This window comes from Pleurotus ostreatus (assembly GCF_014466165.1).
Source record: "Pleurotus ostreatus strain PC9 chromosome Unknown scaffold_3, whole genome shotgun sequence".
Taxonomy (NCBI): Eukaryota; Fungi; Basidiomycota; class Agaricomycetes; order Agaricales; family Pleurotaceae; genus Pleurotus; species Pleurotus ostreatus.
The window spans coordinates 2,565,619-2,590,121 of NW_023503158.1; the positions used below are offsets into that span (position 1 = coordinate 2,565,619).

A 24,503-nucleotide genomic window follows, 5' to 3' on the forward strand; every position below is an offset into this window, starting at 1 on the left:
GTTGGGGCTCCTCACAATGCTGGTTTTATACGAAACCGCGATGGGCTACTGCCTATTCAAAGTGGCCGACTCTTCAAAATTAGAGAGCGAGGATCTGTGGAAAGAATTCGATAGCCCGGAAAAAGCAAGTAAATTGTGAGTTGATGTACAGATCGCACGAATCCAAGTATTTGACCATAAATCAGGCTCAAATTGAAGGCTTTACATCGGTTTACGTCGACGGCGACTGCTGTTGAAGATATCACCGCCTTGCAGAAGGGGAAGCTCGGTAAGGGACTGAAGCAGTTCCTCACAGACGAAGTAGTCGGGAAGGGGAAGGGCAAAGAGTCTTTGGTCGTTGTGGATCAGCATCTAGGTATGTATCTTTGGCCGCGTTACAATACTTAAACTCATGGCTTGGATCTACAGCCCACTCAATATCAAAAAAACTAAGCATCGACGTGCAAGCCCTGACAGAAAACTCTACCACAGACTTATGGCGAGGTATACGAAGTCAGATTGCAGCACTGCTCGATGGACTCGACCCGAAGGATCTCGCGACGATGAGCCTTGGTTTGAGTCATTCACTGTCGAGGTGAGCCGATGCTAGATTTTTTCTGTAGCGCGAGTTCTCAACAATTGTTTACAGATTCAAACTCAAATTCTCCCCGGACAAGGTCGACACGATGATTGTGCAAGCGATCGCACTCCTAGACGATCTGGACAAGGAGATTAACATATATTCCATGCGTGTCAAGGTATGTTACTTAGTTGACTGCGAAGAACTTGTGCTCATGCCTGACAGGAATGGTACGGCTGGCATTTCCCCGAAATGGCCAAGATCATCTCGGACAACCTAGCGTACGCAAAAGTCGTTCGTCATATGGGTAAACCAAAAGCATCGCGTCTCAATATGTGCCAGTTACTCAAGATTGATTTTAGGCTTCCGCACGAACGCATCATCGACGAACTTTGAAACCCTGCTCCCCGAGGACCTCGAAGCCGTCCTAAAAGCAGCGGCCGAAATATCGATGGGCACTGAGATCTCCGACTCCGACATCGCCAACATCTTCGCGCTATGTGACCAGGTCATTTCGATATCCGCCTACCGCACGCAGCTCGCCGAATACCTTCGCAATCGTATGAACGCCATCGCCCCTAATCTCACTGCATTGGTCGGTGACTTGGTCGGCGCACGGCTAATAAGCCATGCTGGTAGTTTGTTGAGTCTGGCTAAACAGCCTGCAAGTACAGTCCAGATCCTCGGTGCCGAGAAGGCGCTATTCCGGGCCCTGAAAACGAAACACGATACCCCAAAATACGGTCTGATATACCATGTAAGAGAAACCCTCCAATGTTACCTGTTGTCTAAACATCGTTGCAGGCTTCGCTTGTTGGTCAGGCTCCACCAAAACTAAAAGGCAAAGTGAGTCTAACTGCGTATTTCCTGAAGCTGACGATCAATAACCAATAAATAGATGGCCCGTATGGTTGCCACGAAGGCCGCCCTTTCAATTCGCGTAGACGCACTAACAGACGATAACGGTAAATCAGAACCGTCGGCGCCCTCAATAGGCCTCGAAAACCGCGCGAAGCTCGAATCACGGCTGCGGAGCCTCGAGCATGGGAATGATCTTGCTGGGGTGCGGAGGTTCGGCGATGGGGGGAAGAAGCAGCCGCGATTCGAAATGAAGGGGGAGACGAAGACGTATAATAGCGCGGCGGATGCTGTGGACCTTGTGTCGACGCAGCGCGACCCGATGGAGGCGGCCGTGAAGGCGGCGCTGGATGTGAAGGAGGAGAAGAGGAAGGCGAAGGAGCTGAGGCGGGCGAAGAAGCGGGAGGAGAAGGTGAAGGCCGAGAGCGAATCTGTTGAACCTGAGGACGATGATATGGACGTCGATGGGGAAGACTCGAAGGCTGCGAAGGAGAAGAAGCGGAAACGGAGAGAAAGTGAGCCTGGTCCCGCAGAGCTGGAAGAAGTGAAGGTATATTCTCCAAACTTGACGTGGTTGTGTTATGGTGTGTCGCTAATGTACGTGTACAATAGGAGGAGGAAACAGAGGCTGAGCGGAAGGCAAGGAAGAAGGCCAAGAAGGAGGCCAAAGAGGCGAAGGAAAAGATGAAGGCTGAAGCCCTGGCAGGTACTGACTCTCCCAAGAAAAAGAAAAAGAAGTCGGAGGCATAGAAACCGGCCTCCATATCATGTCGACTATCTAAGCTCTCGATTTATGGGCATAGATATCTGTATCTCTCAATCTTAATGTATATACGAACCCGTATATTGTTACTAGTAGTAGTGACGTCCAGAGCAGCAACTGGCACCGGGGGAACCCAACCATGTAGTTCTACAAGGCAGTTTGCCTGACTTTAGCCCAAAGCAGGCTGACAGTTCAAATCTTTATTCTAGACATTCTGAAGCAACGCATGTGTACGACGTACGTGGTGCGTAACGCAGGAGGCATCTATATTTCCAGATCCCTTCTCCGTCAATTTTGATTTAGAAAGAGTGATATGCGGTATCGAAAAGCTCGAGGAGCATGTCATGCGTCAAAGGCTTGGGCTCCCGTCCATAGATATAGGCGAACTGTGCGATCAGTGCGGTCTGAAGACCTACATATAAGTCGTTCATTCCTTGAGGCAGCATCTCTTCGTAGACAGGCGGCGGCCTAAGTGGTCGGAGGCTGAGACGAGCATCGCTTATGTCCGTGAAAAGGAAACGCCCATAGGATCGCACAAAGTGCTCCCTTAATTCTGCCTTCACTGCTTCAGTGAGGCCCGACTGACGTTGTAGGTGTCGGCTGACGGCGTATGCCAGGACCCATACAAATGATTCCAGGTCGTGGTGGACTTCATGACGAACTACTTTCCCCTTCCCTAACGTCTCTAAGAGTTCAGCCGCCATAAACTGAAGGGTGCCCTGCGGAAAGAATGTCATTCTCAGTATCACACGAAGGAAGCGAACTCACAGTCATTTCAGCACCACGCTTTGCGTCTTTGAAAACAGTGTGTGTCGCGCTTGTGGTGGCGTCTGGCGCAATCTTCATCGAGTGGATTTCCGTAATTGTACTGAGCCTGGCGTACTCTAGGTCCATCAAAAACCCTTCCATTCCATTGGGTGGGTTGTCCAACGACGATAGCATAATGTTACCCGCGCTGATATCGCGATGTAGAATGCCCTTCGAAACCAAGAATTTGTGGCCTACAAAATGAGCGTCCTCGATACTTAGTTGAGCCAAGGTGCGACACACCTTGTAGTGCCGCTCCCATACCCCGAAGAAGTTCCTTCAGGTTCTCGCAATACCATAAAGCTCGACCCTGCGTCGCAAGTACGAGTCGGTGTAGAATAGGTGTCTGCGGCGCAGGCGGAGGGATGATTGAACCGCCTAGGAAGAGGTAGCGTAGGTTGTTGACGCTGATAGCTTCACCGCGTCCTGGAAAGGTGACATCCGCTCCAACCCTGAACTCAGCAATTCCTTTACGATGGGTACGAAGCGGATCAGCTGCCATCGCACGCCCCAAAGTCACATAGATGTTGGATTCGGAGTCACGGTGACTGCGTCGCCACGCATTCTTGAGGATGAGGACCTCCCATGGACGAGGAATATCGTTGCCATCCATGGCTACCACTCGCCACACTGTGGTACCTCGTCCCAAGTACGATAGTGAACTCCATATCGGTGGGCCTATCGTCACCCATGTGGTTGCGTCAGTCTCCTGAAGTTTCGTAGCACCGTCCATCAAGTAAGTATCATTAGTCTTGAGTGTAATCTTGTACGACGGGAATTTTTTTGAAGCGGTTGGCATGCCTTGTTTCTCCGACAGCTCGTCGAGGGTCTTGCGAAGCTGGGAGTCCTCTGGCAAATGCAATTGTTCAACGGTCGGATCACGACCCAGCTCGACATCTGATAGGCCATGACCTAGTTGGTATACAACTCGAATGAAGACATCCAGGTCATTGCGAAGGTGGTAGGGATCTGAAAGGCAGACGCCGTCTTGATCGAATATGGCAACCATGAAGCGAAAGCCGTAGATCAGCAGTCCCACCGAGAACACGCGGAAAGGATCGGCAGACAAATGAAGACGCGCATAATCGGCGCCTTGGACCACTGTTTCAGGCACCGTCGTTGTTCTGCTAGGTTCCCCTTGAAGTGTGCTCGCTTTACACTCCACAAACGCGCGTACGTCGCGCCAGTAGAATGAGTCAGGAGTGCAGCCCCTTGTAAGAGCCGCGCCATCGGGGTAAGTTAGAGGAAAGCCTGCGGTATGCTCTTCGCCCTTGATGCCTGCCTTTGCCGAGCAACGAAACGTCCCTCTGCTAGAGCTATCTTGCGAGTCGTGACGATAGGTGGCTATGAACTCGAATAGCTTGTTCTGCACATACTGAAGCGTAAAAAACATGTCTTTTGGGTTGGATCTAAACATACCAAGGCAGGATACATCTTCTCGTCTCGTTGTCTATCCATGCCTTTTTTTAGATCGGCTTTACTTGCCAGCGTCTCTAATTCGTCAAGTTTCTTGGCGCACTCGACAACACAGGCATCTCGACAAGAGTGAACAAATGCTTCATTGACAGAGCTGAGGCGAAGTCTTTGAGCCACCATTTGTGGGACGCTGGTAATCTTGCCGTCTTCCCGAAGCCGATTGCGAAGAAGGCCACGAACTGCATCTGCAGTCATCGTTTGTACGGTGATAAAACTACCGTTTCCGGTTGTGATCTTGCGCTGGGAACTGTCAGTCATTTCTTTACTTGTTATTGAGGAGAGTGAAGAGGGCACCCTTTTTATATCCTCATCCTCGCTGGATTTCGATGAATTCAACGAGGCTGAAGATAATGAATTCGAATTCATGACCAGGCGCTGTTGTTTCAAGAACATCAGAGTGCGCCATCGATAATGTGATAGAAAAAGAATCTACGTTGTGTTCTGGAAATCAAATCTGTGACTCACTCGAATCTACCACCCTGCGGAGGGTATAGTACAGCATCCAAACCCAAAGTCGTCCATTTACGTTGTGGGCTGTTGTGGGTGGTTCAATATTGCCAGTGATCACGTGCTGCCGCGGACTTCGAAAGGCTTCGAGAGGGTACACTGGGTGCAGGATCAGATATCATCTGCGGTATTATTTTGATTGCTATCTGAAGAATATCTCAGTTAAGCATGTCATACCCAGTTATCTCGAGTGTGACCAATATGTAATGAGTATGAGATAGCAACGGCAGTAATATCTATCCTCAACTGACTTAAACCTCTCATTGTGAGTAAATATTTATCACATATTACACGACTCTATATTGAAGGATTATTGCACATTTACTCCACATATTGGATATGTAATGTTAGCAACAATATGTTATCCTGCACACTGTGGTATACAGTGACTCAAAAAACCCTTTCTATGTTGGTCACTTTTGCACAAAACACTGAATAACGGAAGAACTACTGAAAATGGTAGCTCAGGGTCAGTGTAGTGTTTGTAGTGCCCCTCTCAGCTAAGTGACATATCTTGATTCAAGTCAATCGGATAAGTCTAGAATATTCTACATAATTTCTAATCAAGGGATGGATTGAAAGGGTTTTTTGAGTGTACTATCTAATACTTGGTATTCCCCCCTTTGGCCTTGATAACGGCCTCAATCCTCCTGGGAAGGCTTGATATAAGGTTCTGGCATACCTCCACATCAATCCCATCCCATACCTCTGCAACCCTCTCCCATAATTCATGTACTCCTCTAGATGGTGTACTGTAGGTGTTGAGTTGGCGTTTGATGTGCTCCCAGAGGTGTTCAATGGGATTAATATCAGAAGACTGGGCAGGCCAGTCCATGACCACAATCCCTTGATCCTCAAACCACTTCTGTGCCAATTTTGAGGTGTGCTTGGGGTTGTTATCCTGCTGAAAGATCACATCCTCTGCAGGAATGTCGCACTCCTCAATGGTGGGAAGGAGACCATCAGCTAGAATGTCCACATATTGCTGGGCATCCATCCTCCCCTCAACCTCAACTATTCTCCCTACCCCATTCCATCCCATCACCCCCCAGACCATAATATTTCCACCCCCATGCTTGATAGTTCCTTCAATCTCCCGGTCCTGCAAAGGTGCCCCTTTCTGTTTCGACACCCATTTCCTACCATCTGACCCAAATCTGTTGATTTTAGTTTCATCTGACTGTAAGGGGACACTCCTATTTTCTCTCCTTTCCTTCATCCCATGGACTCTTACCTACATTCCCTTCGTTCCCCTTCGTTCCTTTTTGCTCCCTCTCCTCTCCACTTCCTTTCCCCCCACTCCTTTCACATCCGAGCCATGTCCGGTGACTCCGGCGTCTTCCCGCACTTCGGACTCGCTCGGACTCGTCTATACTCTTTGGGGCTTGTCCGGGTTACCTCTATCCTCTTTCCCCACTTCATTACCCTTTGCCCTTACTTCCCCAAGTCGCTGGCACGACTCCTGTGCATTTACCCTCCACTTCATTATCACATGTTTCCTCGTACCTTGTGATATTCATTCGGACCTGTGGCTGGTGTACTGTACAGTTACCCTTCATTCCTCCCACGCTACTACAGTATATACTTCGCTTCCTAGCATGGAGAATCCTTATCCTGTTCTCTTTGGATTCTCCCTCTGCTAGGTGAGCAGCTCTCTCATGTATTGTAGTTAGTCTTATTCATTACTTTGGATTCTCCCTCTGCTAGATTCTCCCTCTGCTAGGCTTGCACTGTGCGGCCATCTTGAGGTTGCCCTTACAGCCGAGCTATATATGTAGCTCCAGATGCGGGGTGAATCAAGCGCAACCTAACACCATAGACGACAGACCTGCGTTGCCAAAAGAATGTTGCTGTACCATCTCCTGGGATATGATAATGTAACACTGCCCAGTGCCAGAAATTCAAGGATGATTGATAAGACTTCAGGGGGAAGTTTGGATACTATGAGCAACCGAGTGTTCCTGTATTCTTCGAGTTGGCGCATCTGGTCGTGTATTTGAGAAAGTTGAAGCTGAAAAGATCGCATTTTCGAGTCCACGCTCTCTATGGTTGGTGAATTGCTGAAAAAAGATGACAATGATTCCATGGACACCATGATGGATGGAATTCTACAACGCGCATTAGTAGAGTACAACAGCTACAGTAGAGCATAAGACCCACCACACCAGAGTCCTAATGTGCACCGTCCTGCGTTGTGGCCACGGCAACAATGGTGGTGGTGGTGGTGGTGATTGCAAGCATAGCTCGCAATTTTGGCTCTAAAAGGGTTGATATGCCCATACAAATACGAACAAATAGTAAATGCGAAACCTTGGGCTGCTCGCCCGTCTCTTTTTCCTGCTTTTTCGGACACTTCCCTGTCTTTCCTTTTGTGTTCTCTGTTCGTTTGGGTGGTAGAAGCCTCTGGCTTACGATTTGTGCAAAAAAATGGGATTGATCAAGGGAATTCGGTCTGGTGGACGTGTTTTGCGGTATGTGCAAGTACTTCAATTTATGCTCTATGTCCCCCCAATACACCTTTCTTTCCCCCTCCCATCATGCCCCGTGCCTCTGGAGGTATCTCTGTTGTCTGTGTGAATTACGTTACAGTATGGCATTGTACGCCGAGTTATTGGGACTCAATCCGCGGTTTGTGCCATGATTGCTCCAAACAACGCATCAAACGAGAAACAGCTCGACAAGACCGTCAGCGTCGTCTGAATAGACATGTACCAGCTTTTCTCAAGGCTTGTGAGCTGTGCACAGATTGCTTTCCAAGCCCTCATTCTTGAATTCTGTTGGCGACTGTATATGCATGCTGCACTCGTTGTCAGAAGCGGGAACTTTGTAGCAGCTGCCATCGTACCAAGAAGAGAAAATACTTCGAAACTCGGATCATAAACACTCTAATTACCTTGTGAATATATGTGAATTTACACTGAACGTTTGCCCTAGCACTTCGAAGCGAGCTACCGCTGGCGCGCGTCCCGCGGATCCATATTAAATGGGCGTTGCAGTCGTGACTCGAGTCGATGTCGGGCTGTGACCGTGACACTATAAATTGCACGTGATCGTGTCTTGAGTCCTACTGTCACGCGTTCTTGACAATGGTACGATGTCGAGCTCAACCCATCCTCAACGAGCAAATGTCGCGGCGAAGTCCCATTATAGTGGTCACTGGCGCGAATGGGTATGAATTTGAGACTTTGCTCCTTCCCAATCATCTAACTAACGAAAACAGAGGTGTAGGCTTCGGTATATGTCACCGGCTGCTCATTCAGCTTTGCCAGCCGTGTCCTAGTGATGCCAAGCCTGCGCCTGCCTTGGGAAACAAAGACGTCGAGGATGGTATAGAGCCTTGCGAGAGTTTGACGTTAATCATGGCCTGCAGGAGTGTAAAGCGGGGGGAAGCTGCTCGTGCACAACTCTTTCGACTATTGGACGAGCACCTGGCCAAGGTGCAGCAGTCGCCGGAGGATATCGCGTACGCGAAGCGATTTCGAAAGAATGTTCGCATTGATCTGCATTATTCGGACCTGGCCTCTGTGAGCACTATTCTCCGACTTGGTGCAGAGCTGCGACAAAAGTAGGAGACCCCCTCTCCCTTTCCCAACACGATTGAATTTAGTCAAACAGGTACCCGTATATATCACATATAATATGCAACGCTGGGCTTGCAAGCTTCATCGGTATTGACTGGGCACTTGCCATCCGCCGAGTATTGACCAACCTTGTTGATGCGGTCACCAACCCGGATTATAACCTGCAAAATTGGGGCGAGCGGAGCGTAGATGGACTTGGGTGGGTTTGGCAATGCAATGTGTTTGGTCATTATTGCCTAGTGAGTCGATCAAATAGTCCCCCTTGATCATTTGACCATGTTCCTTGTTTTCAGTTTCGCGAGCTGGAGCCCGCTCTACAAAAGTCTCCGGAACGCCCTCGTGTATTGTGGATGTCATCGCTGGAGGGCCGCCCGGGTTACTACGAAGCTGAGGATTGGCAATTGCTCAAGACACAGCATTCGTATCAAGCATCCAAATACCAAATGGACCTCATTGCGACCATCCTCGATCGACGCGTTCTGAAGGGATCGGACGGCTCGAACACACCTAGACATCTGATCATACACCCCGCTGTGACCCATACCAACGTCTCACACGCTTTGGCGTCGGGAATAACGGACTTTCTGAAGGTTATCAGCTTCTATCTTGTGAGTAACTTCTCGCGGTTCAACTCAGGGCATCTAAACATACGACGATTGCAAGGCGCGTTTCCTGGGATCCCCCAACCACCCGATCCACCCGTACAAGGCCGCAATCTCAGCAGTCCATGTATCCCTTGTTGCTCTTGCTTTCTTGCCTACCGCCCTCTCCTTCTCTACAGCTGGAGTGAAGGGGAATACAATGCCCAAAGGCCCAACGCCAATCAAAATCGGGTCCGAAACGGATTGGTGGGGACACGAGCGGGTTGGTGTCGCACCAGTGCTGGAATGGGACGAACACGAGCAAGAAGCCGGCGAGTTGGTCAAAAAGTGCGAGGCGTTGTACACGTCTCTGCGCGAGGCTGAGGGTGAGCTCTCCTTTGAGCAAGCCACTGAGCATATGTAGTACGCTACATGATACCCGCAACGTAATATAATACCAGTATCTCATCAATAATTTAGCTAGCCAGCGCTTAGACCATTTCACTGCATGTCCATCATCTATTTATGTTTCCCAGGTCCGAAGACCAGGCGAAGAACACTGCATTAAATAAAATATATCAAACAATCGTAACTGTATCTTCCATAGGCCATTGTAACTGTACGAACAGGAATCATATCTAAATGGTATTCATACGTAAATCGTAATCATAGTTACAGGTAGTACCAAGAATGGCCCAAATATCCCAAGGCCAAAAGGCATGTGCAATGATATAGTTCATAGAATGGTCATCGAACTTGTCGTCAGTCGAAACCCGTTGTCTACCCAAGCCGCAGACGCTGTCGTCAGCAAGGTAGTTGCTCCTCTTGCAGAGAATAAGTCGAAAGAACGGAGCGCCTCCACCACGCCGGTTTGCGAGACCCTTGAGGAGATCATCTTAACGAGTGATACCTCCGTGAATCGTGCGCCGTGACACTGTAGACGGAAATTCGCGAGGTGGGGACAGAAGGGCTGGCCCTTGGATGCCGAAATGAAAGCGCGGATGAATTCCTCGGATATGGGGTCCTCGCCTGCCCGTAGAGGGAATTTGAGTGATAAGTCACTGATGCGGGGGGTCTCGCGGAGTATTGATAGAAGTTCCTGGTCGCTGTAGTGAGCGTTCGTCAAGGAGAGTGTCTTAAGCGACTGGGAACTCCTTAGGAGGAGAGACTTAAGCTCCCGAAGGAAATTGGACTCGGAGTAGCTGTCATAATCAAACAAGCAGGCCACGTCTAAGTTGGTGATTCTGGGCAAATGGAGGGAGTCGAGCAATTCGGAGAAGGAGTGACTAGAAAAGCCCAGCGAAGAGTTCGTCAAGCGAAGTTGGAGGGTTTGTAGATCGGCGAGCGTTATGGGCGCGTAGGGTTCTACCCGAGGCGTGTGTGAGCCTTCAACTGTCATAACGCAAGACTTCATGTTATTCGCCTTTGATAGGACACGGTAGCAGTCGTCGACAGGTATGCGGGGATATACATCAAGCCGCAACGTCGTGAAACGTGTCCAGTTGACATTAACAGATGCCAGGTCGAGCGGCGGCGACACATCGGTGCCTACTGTCTCAATATCCAATGATCCGAGTAAGTTGAGAGGTCCATTCTGCAATGCCTGTAGTGCTGAAAGGCTTCGGCTTGGTAAACGTAGACGAAGGGATCGGAAGCGATGTTTGTGCTCTAACAGCATCGCCAACAGACGGACTACGGCCTTGATCTGTTCTCCACGCTGCCCGGAGATTGTCGGGAAAGACAATGTCTTTGGCGTGTAGCGTACAGCAATGCTAAGAGGGTAGCTGCGCGATCTCTGGAGCCAAAGTGATAGTCGCTGCTGCAACTCCTCGTGCCGCCCGGCGCAAGGGTATTCTTCGACAGCTATTTCAAATGACGCCCATAACGCACCACAGCCCAGAGCCATGGCCCTCCATTGTTTAGACACGTGGATGATCGCAGTTGTGAGCATGGTTCGATGAAGCGATGGATAGTCGTCCGTTGGCTGACATTCTGTGAATATCCTCGTCCACAGCTCTGTGGGAAGGCTGGGGAGCCTCGGTACCTCAAGGATTGCGCTTGTGAAAGGGGTATCTCTGCGGGGGCCAGCCATCGACCACGTGAAGAAATCAAGCCTCTAGACAAGTAATTAGTAGTGAAATGGACTCCTGTGCGTTTGGTGCTCACCTCTGCCAGGGAAAGGGAGATGAGAAGCCTTTGGTAGCTGCAGCCATCTTATATGTGCCACATGTTGATGTTGACAGGGCCTCCATTGCTATCCGAGACAGCTACAAAGCCTAAGGTTCAGCAAATACGACCAGAAGTTCAAACTCGATCATGACTTATTAACAGGCCAACGCCGCCCAAAATGAGGGACTGTGAATGTGTCAGGCGTTAGTCAAGGGCAGGAAGCTGTTTTTGAGCGGATACATCACTAATGGAAGCTCAGCGTCGTGGTTTAACATCATTAAAGAGCCAAAATGAAGGTAAAACACGTGTGCAAACGACTGCTTTGACGAATTCGATCTATGTTGGACAACGTGGGGGTAGCCAGACTAGGCTTGAATACAACATGCTATATACCACTTGTGTAGCTGATGAGCTGCAGAAATGGGACCGAACATTTGATGAGAACCCACTTGAGACCTTAGATCAGCGACGCTATGCTTCTCGTTCGACTGCGGCGGCTGCGACTAGACTTTCTTAGCTTTGCTATGCCGCTTCGGAAATCCTTTCGGGGATGATTTTGGTTTGGATGTCTTGATACGTGAGGATTTGGGTTCTTTAGTTGCAGTACCAGCAGCGAAAGATACCCGTTTGTTGGGCTGTGTGGATGAAGCACCTGAGCGCTTACGCTTCGAAGAAGGCGCTGGCGCGGGGATTTCATCCTCGTCCTCCTCCTCGTTCAAGTCCGAGTCCGAGTCCGAGTCCAGAGGATCGGCGTCAATGGCTTCGGCGTCCTCGTCTGCCATCTCCTCATCTACGTCTTCATCTTGCTCCGATCCACTTTGATCATCTTGCAACCACGAGATGTCTATCTGAACCTCTCTTGCGTCAACTTCACCAGGACTCATCTTGACTAGCCCTCTTCCCTTCCTCATCTCCTTGTGAGTTGGCAGCAATTGGAGTATATCCGCTTCCTTCGCGTAGAGTTCCGCCAACTCAGAAGCAGGAGACGATATCTCCTTGGCGGCGTCGGGCAGCGTGTACCGCGGGAATTTGCCTGTACTCCAATCCCGAAGAACGATACGGCTGGCTCCAGTCAAATCCAGTTTTCCATGCTATACAGTCGATCAGCGCGGGCAAGCAATGTGTCAAAAGGCGGTTGGCTGACCTTCATTACCAGCTGTTGAGCGCGTGCGAGGCCTGATAGAAACGAGGATGAGTTGCCCCTTGAAAAGGCAGGGAGATTGTAAAGCAACATCAGATCCTCGGGTGTAGACCGCTCAACAATTTGGGAGACTAATCGATATTGTTTAAGCGAGCAATCCAATGGGTTCTCAGGCAATACGAACACGAACCTACTGGTATTGGGTCTTTTAGCCTGTCAATTCTTCCTTTGCTTCGTAGCAATATATCACGAGCTCTTGTTATCTCGTTCTTGCTGGACTCGTCCTGCTTCCATAAGAATCCAGGAGTGTCAATAATGCGAATGGACGTTGAGCCGACTTCCAGCGTAGCCTCAAGTGCTTGTGTTGTTGTTGAAGGGCGCGCGTCCGATAATAATGGAGAGGTGCAAGTCGGGAAAGTTGATTTTCCGAGTAGAGAGTTGATGAAGGAACTTTTCCCGCTCTGCGCCGGGTTAGAGGGGAAACTCGTAGCAATTGTAACGTGCTCACATTTGTGGGACCAACGACAGCAACGGTAATATGTCCTTCCCTCCCCCACTGCTGGAGACAAGATAGAACTGCATCGCGGCCTATAGCATCTACTGTCTGTTTAGGGACAGCTTTGCCTTTCGTTTTGGGGTCCAAGCTTGGTTCGCTTGGAAGGAATGCCGATGCTGAGCGAAAAGGTAGTGTATGATTCTCGGCACGGAGGGCGTTCAGCCACGCAGATATCGCTTCACGAGGACAAACGTCTGTGGCGCGAGTTAGCGTCGGACGAGCAATGAAGACCGAGGTGCGTACCAATTTTGTTAAGAATAAACAGAAGTCGCTTCTCTGGTTTATCGCTTACCCAGCTTTCTAGGAAGCTGCTACGATAGGCAAGGGGATCCCGAGCATCCAACAGGCTCACCACAACATCGGCGCACTCCAAAGCAGACTTTAGGTCAGGCAGATCTGGGCTGGCAAGCAAGGGGGATTCGTCCTCATCACTCTCCTCCTCCACCAACTCCGGTTCTGGTCGCTTTTTTGCCGCTGTGGCCTTGAACAGATGCCTAGCAGCGAGACTTGCAATCCCATCCTCCGCATCACCGTCGGCCTCCTCGACTGTTTTGGCAGCGCGCTTCTCTTCCTTGCGCTTTTGTTTCTCCTCTTCTGCCTGAGTGACAAGGCCATCAATAAAAAGAAAGGGCAACCTATCATAGGATCAAAATACCTGGCGCCGTTGTTCCGCGACTTCAGCCAAAATCTGGTCCTTGTAAGGGAAGTTGTTCGGTATTCCAGGATCCTTCTTATGTTCTGAACGTTGAGTTGAGTTGGTGAATTGCCCATAGGACAAGGTACGAACTTGATTTCCATTGTGGATTCTTCTTCGCAGCTTTTGCTTTCTTTTTCTTGGTCTCCCTCACCTTCTGCGTAATTTTCTTTCGATCATTGGTTGTGCTTCGGTTTGAGGTTTCTGCAGGGAAGAGCTCAGATACAACCCGTCTAGGACATCGAATAATCCATACTTTTCCGTATTCTCGGCATAGTGGGTGCAGCGAAAGATCCTATGTCTGAGTGTGGTCAAAACTTATGGGCGCTAAAGAGTCGATCACTTGCCATATTTGGCCAATATGCTAACGTTGAACTTTGCCCCGCCACACCCGGGCCCTAATCCGCCGTAGTTTCAACCGCTGGTTGATATTGTTTTCTATGCAAGGTATTCAATGTACCTGTGGGGCCCGCTGGGCCGTTAACACATATGTCGATCGGTGTCTTCTCGGTCCTGGCGGCAAGGCTGAATTAACCAAGAATGGTTGAACATCAAAATCGAAGTCATTACAGTCCTTCCTACTGGCCTTAAACTGACGACTTCTTCTCATTGATTCAGAACATCTCGTGTTCCCATGAAATCGGAACCATATGACCGCAGCGCGTGGATGTGGTCTTACCATGGTACCGCTCTGTGACCGCTGCGGCTATGGTATTCAAGGTAGTCACTGTCTATATCAGGTGTCTAATTGAAACTTGAAATTCTTCCTCATATTTTCCACTTGTCGTCCGAATGAATGGATGTATGACATCCCACGGGCCCATCTCGGTAGCGGTTCAGACTTTCTAGGTTGGAGAACAAGCTTGGCTACTTGCAAACCTCCAAGCATTTCCCGCCTCACGGTGTATAAAATACCGAATGAACTTTGAAATCAACATCAACACTAGCAGCAATGTTCCCCTACATCGCCCTTGTTTCATTCAGTTTTCTGTCTGTTGTGCTTGCGCAGCAAGTGGGCACGTTGACGGCGGAAACCCACCCGCAACTCACTGTCCAGCAATGCACGCGCGGCGGCAGCTGCACGACGCAGCAGCGGTCTGTTGTGCTTGATGGCAATTGGCGTTGGCTGCACTCGACCAGCGGCAGCAACGTAGGTCGTCTGTTTCAATGTACACAACCACATCGCTCACTCTCTGTCAATTTTGTAGAATTGCTACACTGGAAACACTTGGGACACGTCTTTGTGCCCGGACGCCGCGACCTGCTCGAGGAACTGCGCGCTCGACGGTGCAGATTACTCCGGGACATACGGTATCACTAGCTCAGGCAATGCGCTGACGCTCAAGTTCGTCACCCACGGACCGTACTCGACCAATATTGGCTCGCGCGTGTACCTCCTCGCCGACGACAGCCACTACCAGATGTTCAACTTAAAGAACAAGGAGTTCACCTTCGATGTCGATGTCTCCCAGCTGCCTTGTGGCCTCAATGGTGCACTCTACTTCTCCCAGATGGACGCCGATGGTGGCACGGGAAGGTTCCCCAACAACAAGGTTTGAATATCGCGCCAGCTTCTGTATATCATTCCTAATACAACCACTTCAGGCTGGCGCGAAGTACGGTACCGGATACTGCGACTCTCAGTGCCCTCATGATATCAAATTCATTAACGGCGAGGTGGGCTTAGGTTGATTGATGCTACTCACTATTTGGTACTGATGCACTCTATAGGCCAACGTACAAGGGTGGCAACCATCCCCAAACGATTCGAATGCAGGCAAGGGGCAATACGGCTCCTGCTGCGCAGAAATGGATATCTGGGAGGCAAACTCTATGGCAAGCGCGTACACGCCTCACCCGTGCACCGTCACCACGCCCACGCGCTGCCAGGGCAATGACTGCGGCGACGGCGACAACCGCTACGGCGGCGTCTGCGACAAGGACGGCTGCGACTTCAACTCTTTCCGCATGGGCGACAAGAACTTCCTTGGCCCGGGCAAGACCGTGAACACCAACTCCAAGTTCACCGTCGTCACGCAGTTCCTCACGAGCGACAACACGACCTCGGGGACGCTCTCCGAGATCCGGCGACTATACGTGCAGAATGGGCGGGTGATCCAGAATTCGAAGGTGAACATCCCAGGCATGGCGTCGACGCTGGACTCGATCACCGAGTCGTTCTGCTCGACGCAGAAGACTGTGTTTGGGGATACGAACTCGTTCGCGAGCAAGGGCGGGCTCAGGGCGATGGGGAATGCGTTTGACAAGGGCATGGTGTTGGTTTTGAGTATCTGGGACGATCACGAGGCGAAGATGCTGTGGCTCGACAGTAACTACCCTCTCGACAAATCTGCGTCCGCTCCAGGTGTCGCCCGCGGAACGTGCGCGACTACGTCCGGGGAGCCCAAGGATGTGGAGTCGCAGAGCCCGAATGCGCAAGTCATCTTCTCTAACATCAAGTACGGTGACATCGGTTCGACATACAGCAACTAGGTGGTGAAACAACAGCGGCTTTAATCGGCATCTCCAAAGCCTTTGGGTTGGTTAAATGGTTTAATGTACTACTCTAGTCCGGTACTAGTAGCCTCGAATAACGGTATATGTGCTACGTATTTCATGCCCAACCCTCTTCCTGATCATGCCGGCACCCTTATAATGAATAGCTAATGTCCCGCTCCAACGGCTTGGGGGATATGCATCATCCTCGAGCTTGACATCGTATGTCAACACAATATGGGCTAGCATAGACTGACCTTCCGGGACACACGTGCCTTCCATGGCAATATACTTTTTCCGTGGTGGTGCTTCGTAGCTACGTAGGCTCGTCCTCCTGCATGTTCGAGAAGCGAAAGCCATCAAAGCCCATTGTATTTGGGTAGCCGCTGGCATCGTGGTGCAACGCCCACCCAGCACACGATAGGAACGTTCCTTTTGGGATGTGTGGAAAACGTGATCCAGACGGGTTGCCAGGAACGATACGCGACATAGCCGCTAAAAATACGGACGGAGGTGAATGAAGGAGACAAATGCGCACATGCACTGATCGCGAATACAGAACAGTCTCGCGGACGAAGCTATCAACCCTCAGCATCTCGCCCATAGCTGCCTTGGACCATCCCTCTTCGCCGATCATGACCTCTACCCCAAGTCTGCATGTTCTGCGTAGACATGTCACTTCGGCGGCAAAGATTGCGCTACTCGCCGGGAGACATGGAATACACCTCATCTACCGCTTTGTAGAAGGTCAACTCGTCTCGAGCTTGTCGAACATCGTTTATCAGCTTCGGACCGCCAGTGACGACTATCCATTTATGCATGAAAGGAAACCCGAAGACGGGGTTGTTGTATTTCTTGACGCCTTCCTGGACCATTCTTCGGCTATTCTTGAGAAGCCTACACATGCCCAAGTAGGAGATCTATCGTCCTGTAGGGCCAACGGTGGGAATGGGGTCTAGCTACAACTGAGGTCATTTTCGGTAGCAAAAAGCAGAAGCATGGGGCGCACGTCAGGAGTAGTGTAGTCCAACCACAGGGGCGCAAGCGGCTGCGCCGGTCGGGGGAGCAGTCTCAGGCCAAGTCGAACCTAGGGCTAGGAAGCAGCCCATCATAGTGATGGGATCCCTGGATCGAGTACAGTGGAACGGGAGAAGCGGTGCCACTGGGTGAGCATCGTCACCTAGTAGATCTTCTGACTCTTCGCAGTATATCGTGCACCACCCAAAGGTCTGCAGTAAGAGAATGAGTGAGTGCCGACGCAGCTATGGCGCACAAGCTCACTATGAATCAAAAAGAGTTCATTCTCTATGAATTCTCAGCATCAACCACGTAAGTCAAGTCTGAGATGGAAGTACTGCATTACGTGGATTAGTCGATGGCTTCTCATAAGTACTCCACGCCAAGGTCATAGGGGCTGGAAATCTTTCACTGGCAAACACTCATAAAAAGATATGCGTAGCAACGAGTTTTATTGAATGCAGATACGCACGTAGCCATACAATACATGGATGTGGAATACAGCACGGGAAAATCGCGGCTTGGATACTGGACCAAAGAGTGTTCACGCCACCTAGAATGGAGAAAGGCGTCAGTGTCATAAGGAAGCACGCACCCAATCACGAACACCAAGAGCTCCGAAAGATCGGTTTCACCACTTGCACATCGCGAGTGATATTGACCTTCGCGGGAGTCCTTATTTCGTAACGATTTGCTGACTTGCCCAACGACTTGCCCAGCTTCAAGACATGCAGAGTTTGCAATGTCGGTCTTCAGAAATGCTTGACGCAGGGACCACATTGTAGCATTGAATAGCAGCCTAGCGCTATAGGAAGTATTGAAGATTCTTGTACTTGCAAATATCACAGTACTTGAATGGACAGCGAGAACAACGACGATTATAAAACAGCGGGGAAGGACGGAACTTGTGGTTGGTTTTGTGGCTATATCGTATACGGTCCAATCCGGAGATCTTCATGGACTTGACAACAGAGAAACAAATTGAAGCCTAACTTGACCAAGATTCGAAAGAAGGCAAAACGTTCATCACTTGGGGACATCTTTTGAGCACTTGGACTTGAAACCACGCTCTTCGGACTTGGACATGCTTCAACTTCTCATGACAAAGGAGGCGTAGAGAGCCCGGAGGGCAATGAAAGTCCTGTGTAAACGAACCACTTTAGTAGCGTCCAGCGTCGCCACCGGCAGGGGCATCATATCCGCTGGAACGGGGCGGGGGACTCCTCGCTGGGCTTCTTGAGTAACTGCGTCTTCTCCTGTAATCGGGAGAGTGGCGACCACTTCGGGAGGGAGGAGGGCTGCGACGATCACGCCAGTCACGGCTGTCGCGTCCGTATGGGTCACGATCTTTGTCACGGTCGCCGCCGCGACGAGAATCGCGGTCCCGATGAGAGTCGCGGGAATCCCTAGAATCGCGGCCACCATAATACGAATCACGGCCTGAACGACGGTGCCCCATGTATTGACCAGGCGTTGGGTTGTGGGGTCTGTCAGTAACAGAGTAATCGACACGGATGCGTCGCCCATTGAGCTCCTGTCTTATTATATTAGCGGTTATGCACAGTATGGTAATTAGACACTCACGACGCCATTGAGCTCTTGGATGCAGCGTGCGGCCTCGTCGACAGTCGACATTCTTATGAAGCCGAAGCCTCTTGAACGATCGGACTATCAATCAATAAATTAGAGATACGAAGCTCAGTAGCTGCACACGTTCTCACCCTTTGGTCATAAACGATGGTGACCTTTTCTACACGACCAAAGCGGCTGAACTCTTCATCCAGGTCGCGCTCCTGGGTACGAATGCTAAGACCAAAGACTCCAAGAACACTGGAGGGATTTGGGGCCTGCTAGTCCAGTAAGCATCATGGAGAAAAGAAAGATATGGGGCCAAGGCCCACGTACAACAGGAGCCTGCGAAGGACGTTTTGTTGCCGCCGGTGGGGGAGGCGACCGACGACGATACGGGCTTCGGTATCCCCCACTGCGTGCCGGGCTGCGCGACCGAGAACGACCACGCGTCGCGGTACCGTTTTCCCTAGGCTCTGATGCTGCTGGTGCCGCCGATGGAGGCGCATTGTAAGCATCGGCGTATGGATCTACAGGAGGAGTTGGGTCGCCGTACTAGAACGGGAAACAACTTAGGAAAAAAAGAAAATCGTTCCAACAGGGTAGGGACACGCACCATGGTGGTTCAGGTCAAGGAAGTGTTGTGCTGTGTTTGGCCCATCTGTTCTTATCAAAGTCCCGCGATCCTAGCGCTAGCCGGACTTGGAATCTTGAATTCTATGGATACTAGACTGCATTGGAGGACACATTCTGCTCTGTAGATCTCGACTGAGTGTATGTTTCCGATTCCTCAATATCTGATATGCAATAGCCTAGCGTCCAGCAAAAAATGGGGAGGACAAGGGCGTCGATAATAGGGAATCAATAGGGAGGAGAGCGGGTGATCAATCGGAGACTGAACCTTAAATCATCTACTGTACAGGTTGTCCAAGCCTCCGTCGTCCGTATCAACAGGTCCAAATACATTTATCGGCAACACCAAGAAGATGGTGAGCTCGTCGTCGCTGGCGGTGGCAAGACAACGTTGTACTCATCAGGACATGTTCTCTAGGGTATCGACATCGCCCGCCACCACGTCAAGAAGGGGAACCGTACCGCCCCCAAGAGCGAGGATCCGTATCTCCTCCTCCTCGTCAAGGTATGTCCTCAGTACTCTTGCAGATTGCGGTTTGCTTAACCTGCAGTAGCTGTACCGCTTCTTGGCCCGCCGCACGGATTCATCATTCAACAAGGTCTACAACCTTGCCATAAATCCAAGTTTTCTAGTAGCTAAACTTGTATCGCTAAATTAGGTCATCCTCCACCGACTCTTCCTCTCAAAAATCAACCGACCTCCCATTTCCCTTTCCCGCATCGTAAAAGAGACGTCAAGCACACCCGATCGCGACTCGAAGATCATTGTCACCGTCGGGACTGTGACTGATGACATCCGCTTGTTGGAGGTTCCCAAGCTCACAATTGCCGCCCTCCGATTCACGCGTGCTGCCAAGGAGCGCATCCTGAACGCCGGCGGTGAGGCAATCACCCTCGACCAGTTGGCCACCCGCGCCCCAACTGGCGCCAACACCGTCTTGCTCCGTGGCAAGAGGAACACCCGTGAGGCCGTCAAGCATTTCGGTATGGGCCCACACAAGGCTGTCAAGCCATACACCATCTCCAAGGGTCGCAAGGTGAGCATCATGCTTATTAGGCTGGTGGCGGCTCCTCAACTGTCTGCAGTTCGAGCAAGGTCGTGGTCGCCGAAAGTCCCGTGGTTTCAAGGTCTAATCGATGGACGAAAATATTGCAGTGTTGTCGGCGCGGGACGAGACTGCGCAGGCAATTCTATGTATGCGATATGGGTACACTCCATGCTGTTACATATATTACGCTATGCTCCCGACCAATGCATCTATCATTCAAACAAGCAACTTGCTGCAGACTGAGCTATTGCTGGGATTGGGTGGCATGGTTTTGAGCCCATTCAGGAAGACTATCGTGTATAAGGTTAAATGATATTAAATCCTTCCCTCCTCTCAGCACAGCAGGTGATTGATAAATGCTACGATATATAAGTACTTGCAAAGCGGAGGCATAATCTAATTTTGGGGAGGGATGAGCTTGTCGAAGCTGGGTGGTGTCGTGAAGTTCTCCAACGGAGTGGCCGTTCCTGAGCTGCTTGGCTTCGCCTTGGGCTTCGGTGGTTGGAAGCGTCTGAGGAAGTGTGTTCCACCACCGTAAAAGAACAGCAAGGCGCCTCCGACAATGACATGGCCATACCAACCCAAGTTGCTCCAAGCAGCGAGAGACTTCCTGACATCGAGCAACATGAAGGGTGTTGCGGCGTAGTTGATGATGAGCATGGACAGGAAGATGCCTCCGAGATCGTACAAACGCTTGGCAAGAGTAGGTGGCTGGCCTTCAGGCGAAAGAAGGAGCGTTCTGATGTTTGAGCGCGCGAGCCGGGATGCAGTAGTAACGAAACCAGCGTAAACGAAGGCCAAATAATAACCGCCTGAAACACCGTGCTAGGAGGACCATCGCGTTAGTTTCAGGAGAGTACGAGATGGAATAAAGACATACCCAAACAGCGCTGGTGAGGAAGGTGAGCATACTGCTACGGAATCCCGCTTTCTTGCCCTTGGGCGTAACGCGCTTGTACAGGCATTCACGAAGCCAAACGTTCGTCTTCATGTTCCACGAATCCAGAAGGACCTTGATACTGGGGGCGAACTCAATGGAGAGCACGTCGACATTCGCAGCACCCTCCCATAGCGAGCTTCCTGACGCGCTGAAGCCACTGAAGCCTAGACCAGTAAGAATGCTGGCACCCTGTAGATTGTTAGTGGGGCTGGAAAGGAAGATAAATATAAACTTACCTCGGTAAGAATCCATAGAGCGTAGTACTTTGATCTTTCAAAGAAGCCGCAGATTTGGTAGAAAGCGATTCTGGGAGCATTGATACGTGCTTGGAACATAGTTTCGGGGAAACACATGATTGGAAGGGACGTACCGGTAAGGAAGACTTTGCTCAACAAACCATGGTTCGAGTGAGATAGCGAAGTTGTATTTCCCGCTGAAGAAGACGAAAAGTCCTAAGAATGCTAGGCCTGTCACCATCTTGCGATAGGCGACGCGCTTGCGCCCTTCTGGGACCGGAAGACCAGGCTTGGTCTTGCCCTGAGCGTCTTTGAAGAGGGACTCGTCAATCAATGCCATGTAGTCAGTGAAGACTAAGTACGGTCCGACAAGGAAACCGGGGAAGTAGAAACTAGCACAGTCGGCTTAATATAAGGATTTGTGGATTGAAAGGGTATCGAACTCACGCATAACCAAAGAACTCGAGGAGATTGGGGAATTTGGAGACACGGTTAGCTAATTGCCATTTGTCCAGATCCTGGGGATGCACAGATGCCTTCTCAGCCAATCCCGCTACAAATCGAAGACGAACGTACCTCTGTCGGTCGATTACCATCCCAAACATTCCACGCAAACGTCGTAAGTTTCATGGTTAGGACCATCTGGGCACCACTGATTTCGACTGTCTCGTAGCTCATGCCATTCATTGCGCGGATAATGTGGCTTCACGAAAGCCGTGAGCCCGTCGACCTAGGAAAGCAATGACTCCACGTACTTAATCAAGAGATGTCCCATTACGAGACTGCACACATTTTCAGCCATTAGCTACGCGTTGACGGGGAATTTCCACCGAGGAACACGCACGTAAAAACAATCCACGGCATCATAGGTCCTCGAACATTGCGCGCCACGAAATACGTCGCCAGGATGTCCCCCAGCAACTGGACAAAGCCCCAGTACAAATGAAGGACTGGGAACAAGTAGAACAGTGTGATGGCAATGTTGAAGGCATGTTTCGCCGGTTTTGAACGAATGCGAATGAATACGCTACCCAATGGGTAGGCACTTAATAGACATAAAATAAGCTTTTCGAATGTCAGCCAGTGGTGTATGTGGTGATGTCGATGTACACTCACTTTAACCTGATCGACCGACGCGCCCACCAGCGAGGCCAGAGGCACAAACAGTGCGTCCATTATGAACGAAGAGAAGCAAAGGCGCGACAAGCAGCCAAAAATATATGTACGTTTGGATTTTCGCACGGCTGAGCTTGCCCCAACGGATTTGGCCTGGTCGTTCATTCGTTTAATATTGTAGATACTTTAACTTTAATTGTGACAGAGACCAACGAGGATATGTCTCTGAGCCTTCCTAGCGCGTTCATTTGGCAGCGAAGGATGATCGATAACCATTAGCGACACTTTCACCAGGATATGGAAGCAGAATATCTTTGCAGTAATTTACTTCAACGTGGCCATTGGTGATAAGTACACAACTCATGATAATGTCCGTTCATCGAATCGTAGACTAGGGTAACATATGTAGGAAGGATGTATAGATGTCATCACGAAGTTCAGTAACTTGGAGTAATTCAAGAATGAGAATTTACTGGGAAGGATAATATGGTTGCTGAGCCTGGGCGGGGTACCCCACAGCAGGAGATGGTTGCTGTGGTCCTTGTGGCTGGGGATACATCGACATCGGGCCACTGCTGGGTGTCGAAGTCTGATACGGACTAGGAGCAGCTTGTATACCCCCAGGATATTGCATGGGGGGTATGGCGTGAGTGTAATACCCTTGCATCACTGGAGATTGTTGGCCGTACGCCACCGGTTGCGCCCCATTGTAGTGGTCTTGCTTCGCCGTATAGGTAGCGCTGGCTGGAGTCGTGTCGATCAAAGAAGCTTCGCGCACCGACTTGCCAAAGATGTTGTGCTGACGACGAAGCACGCCGAAGAGGACGAGCAAACCACAGTAAAAGAGGCCTGCCGCCGTCAAACATAAATCAACGCGTGTCATGAGGTACGAGGAGGAGAGGGACATACAGACGAAAGCGGAGACGAAAGAGAATGCGACGACCACTGGCAATTCGAAACACATCGATCGCAACACGTCTGCCATATCATGAGCTAAAGGACAGTATCAAGTAAGGAGAAAGAGTATTGACGCGTACCGTCTCGGAAATTGCACTCGTTGCTGCTGCCGAACGCCTGTTCATTCGTCCATGCAGAATATCCAGCTGCGCCCATCCACGCGCAAAACAGAAAGCCTATGATACAGGTAACATTGTGCCAGAGTTATTATTGACAGAGCCTATTGAAGGAAACTTAAGGAGTGAAGGTGGCGTACCCAGAAATCCGACTTCGAACGCAATCTTCGAGGTAAAGATTTTACTCCTCGTGATCAAGTCCAACAAGAAACTAGCAGGTTTGCCACCTTCTATGACCTGCTCGAAAGCTCAGGAAGTTTTCGGCCACTCACCATGCAATCAACGACACAAACGAAAAGGCTCCAACTGCAATTACGAGGGGCGAAAAATAGAAATATCCTCCGAAGTTGGTCCTGGTGAGGTTGAGGAAGTGCGCGCTCACGGCGAACGCGATTAGGGATGTTACGATCAGGATCGCTATACAAATGAAATCTGGTCGTTAATTCATTACTTTTGTGAGATAATGGAAGGGGGCGGACCAAAGATCATATAGCGCAGAATGAACACGATTTTACCCAGTGAGAAGGCCATTTCGTCGCGCTTTCGGAGGTGGTCGTACGCCCGAAGTCGCGAAGGTGAAGGTTTTGGGGAAGCGAGCGCACGCGGCGGGGTACAGCTGCACTTTCAATTTATTCGGCATTTTGTATTCGAGACAACAGCGCCAAGAACACGATACTATCAT

At 50.3% G+C, this 24,503-nt stretch overlaps 10 protein-coding genes across 10 annotated transcripts; 4 read left to right on the forward strand and 6 right to left on the reverse strand.

Moving 5' to 3' along the window:
• Nucleotides 1-16: 16 nt before the first annotated feature.
• On the forward strand, nucleotides 17-2,167 carry NOP58 (Nucleolar protein 58; the record flags this gene model as incomplete). Its single annotated transcript, XM_036775034.1, has 9 exons — nucleotides 17-135; nucleotides 186-355; nucleotides 409-574; nucleotides 629-737; nucleotides 785-866; nucleotides 922-1,316; nucleotides 1,364-1,405; nucleotides 1,458-1,967; nucleotides 2,030-2,167. 9 exons carry the CDS (start codon nucleotides 17-19, stop codon nucleotides 2,165-2,167), a joined length of 1,731 nt encoding a protein of 576 aa, XP_036633536.1.
• A 312-nt stretch (nucleotides 2,168-2,479) lies between these two features.
• On the reverse strand, nucleotides 2,480-4,721 carry PC9H_005466 (uncharacterized protein; the record flags this gene model as incomplete). Its single annotated transcript, XM_036775035.1, has 4 exons — nucleotides 2,480-2,899; nucleotides 2,949-3,181; nucleotides 3,231-4,353; nucleotides 4,407-4,721. The coding sequence occupies 4 exons, from the start codon at nucleotides 4,719-4,721 to the stop codon at nucleotides 2,480-2,482; spliced, it is 2,091 nt and encodes a 696-aa protein (XP_036633537.1).
• A 3,374-nt stretch (nucleotides 4,722-8,095) lies between these two features.
• Nucleotides 8,096-9,556, forward strand: PC9H_005467 (uncharacterized protein; the record flags this gene model as incomplete). Its single annotated transcript, XM_036775036.1, has 5 exons — nucleotides 8,096-8,139; nucleotides 8,191-8,535; nucleotides 8,586-8,790; nucleotides 8,845-9,159; nucleotides 9,215-9,556. 5 exons carry the CDS (start codon nucleotides 8,096-8,098, stop codon nucleotides 9,554-9,556), a joined length of 1,251 nt encoding a protein of 416 aa, XP_036633538.1.
• A 312-nt stretch (nucleotides 9,557-9,868) lies between these two features.
• On the reverse strand, nucleotides 9,869-11,224 carry PC9H_005468 (uncharacterized protein; the record flags this gene model as incomplete). Its single annotated transcript, XM_036775037.1, has 1 exon — nucleotides 9,869-11,224. One exon carries the CDS (start codon nucleotides 11,222-11,224, stop codon nucleotides 9,869-9,871), a length of 1,356 nt encoding a protein of 451 aa, XP_036633539.1.
• Nucleotides 11,225-11,804: 580 nt separating this feature from the next.
• PC9H_005469 (uncharacterized protein) lies at nucleotides 11,805-13,967 on the reverse strand (the record flags this gene model as incomplete). Its single annotated transcript, XM_036775038.1, has 8 exons — nucleotides 11,805-12,392; nucleotides 12,455-12,573; nucleotides 12,633-12,903; nucleotides 12,951-13,192; nucleotides 13,242-13,596; nucleotides 13,654-13,736; nucleotides 13,786-13,896; nucleotides 13,949-13,967. The coding sequence occupies 8 exons, from the start codon at nucleotides 13,965-13,967 to the stop codon at nucleotides 11,805-11,807; spliced, it is 1,788 nt and encodes a 595-aa protein (XP_036633540.1).
• Nucleotides 13,968-14,644: 677 nt separating this feature from the next.
• Nucleotides 14,645-16,185, forward strand: CBH1_6 (Exoglucanase 1; the record flags this gene model as incomplete). The annotated part of the gene is made up of 4 exons (XM_036775039.1): nucleotides 14,645-14,842; nucleotides 14,901-15,245; nucleotides 15,298-15,369; nucleotides 15,424-16,185. The coding sequence occupies 4 exons, from the start codon at nucleotides 14,645-14,647 to the stop codon at nucleotides 16,183-16,185; spliced, it is 1,377 nt and encodes a 458-aa protein (XP_036633541.1).
• A 2,179-nt stretch (nucleotides 16,186-18,364) lies between these two features.
• Nucleotides 18,365-19,393, reverse strand: PC9H_005471 (uncharacterized protein; the record flags this gene model as incomplete). The annotated part of the gene is made up of 5 exons (XM_036775040.1): nucleotides 18,365-18,739; nucleotides 18,790-18,873; nucleotides 18,927-19,052; nucleotides 19,111-19,329; nucleotides 19,391-19,393. The coding sequence occupies 5 exons, from the start codon at nucleotides 19,391-19,393 to the stop codon at nucleotides 18,365-18,367; spliced, it is 807 nt and encodes a 268-aa protein (XP_036633542.1).
• Nucleotides 19,394-19,760: 367 nt separating this feature from the next.
• PC9H_005472 (uncharacterized protein) lies at nucleotides 19,761-20,541 on the forward strand (the record flags this gene model as incomplete). Its single annotated transcript, XM_036775041.1, has 5 exons — nucleotides 19,761-19,763; nucleotides 19,826-19,912; nucleotides 19,962-20,006; nucleotides 20,067-20,444; nucleotides 20,494-20,541. 5 exons carry the CDS (start codon nucleotides 19,761-19,763, stop codon nucleotides 20,539-20,541), a joined length of 561 nt encoding a protein of 186 aa, XP_036633543.1.
• A 311-nt stretch (nucleotides 20,542-20,852) lies between these two features.
• On the reverse strand, nucleotides 20,853-22,808 carry ALE1 (lysophospholipid acyltransferase; the record flags this gene model as incomplete). The annotated part of the gene is made up of 9 exons (XM_036775042.1): nucleotides 20,853-21,281; nucleotides 21,337-21,585; nucleotides 21,633-21,702; nucleotides 21,767-22,024; nucleotides 22,080-22,150; nucleotides 22,209-22,335; nucleotides 22,388-22,414; nucleotides 22,477-22,697; nucleotides 22,749-22,808. The coding sequence occupies 9 exons, from the start codon at nucleotides 22,806-22,808 to the stop codon at nucleotides 20,853-20,855; spliced, it is 1,512 nt and encodes a 503-aa protein (XP_036633544.1).
• A 409-nt stretch (nucleotides 22,809-23,217) lies between these two features.
• Nucleotides 23,218-24,352, reverse strand: PC9H_005474 (uncharacterized protein; the record flags this gene model as incomplete). The annotated part of the gene is made up of 6 exons (XM_036775043.1): nucleotides 23,218-23,597; nucleotides 23,658-23,726; nucleotides 23,786-23,881; nucleotides 23,962-24,058; nucleotides 24,111-24,238; nucleotides 24,301-24,352. The coding sequence occupies 6 exons, from the start codon at nucleotides 24,350-24,352 to the stop codon at nucleotides 23,218-23,220; spliced, it is 822 nt and encodes a 273-aa protein (XP_036633545.1).
• Nucleotides 24,353-24,503: the final 151 nt, after the last annotated feature.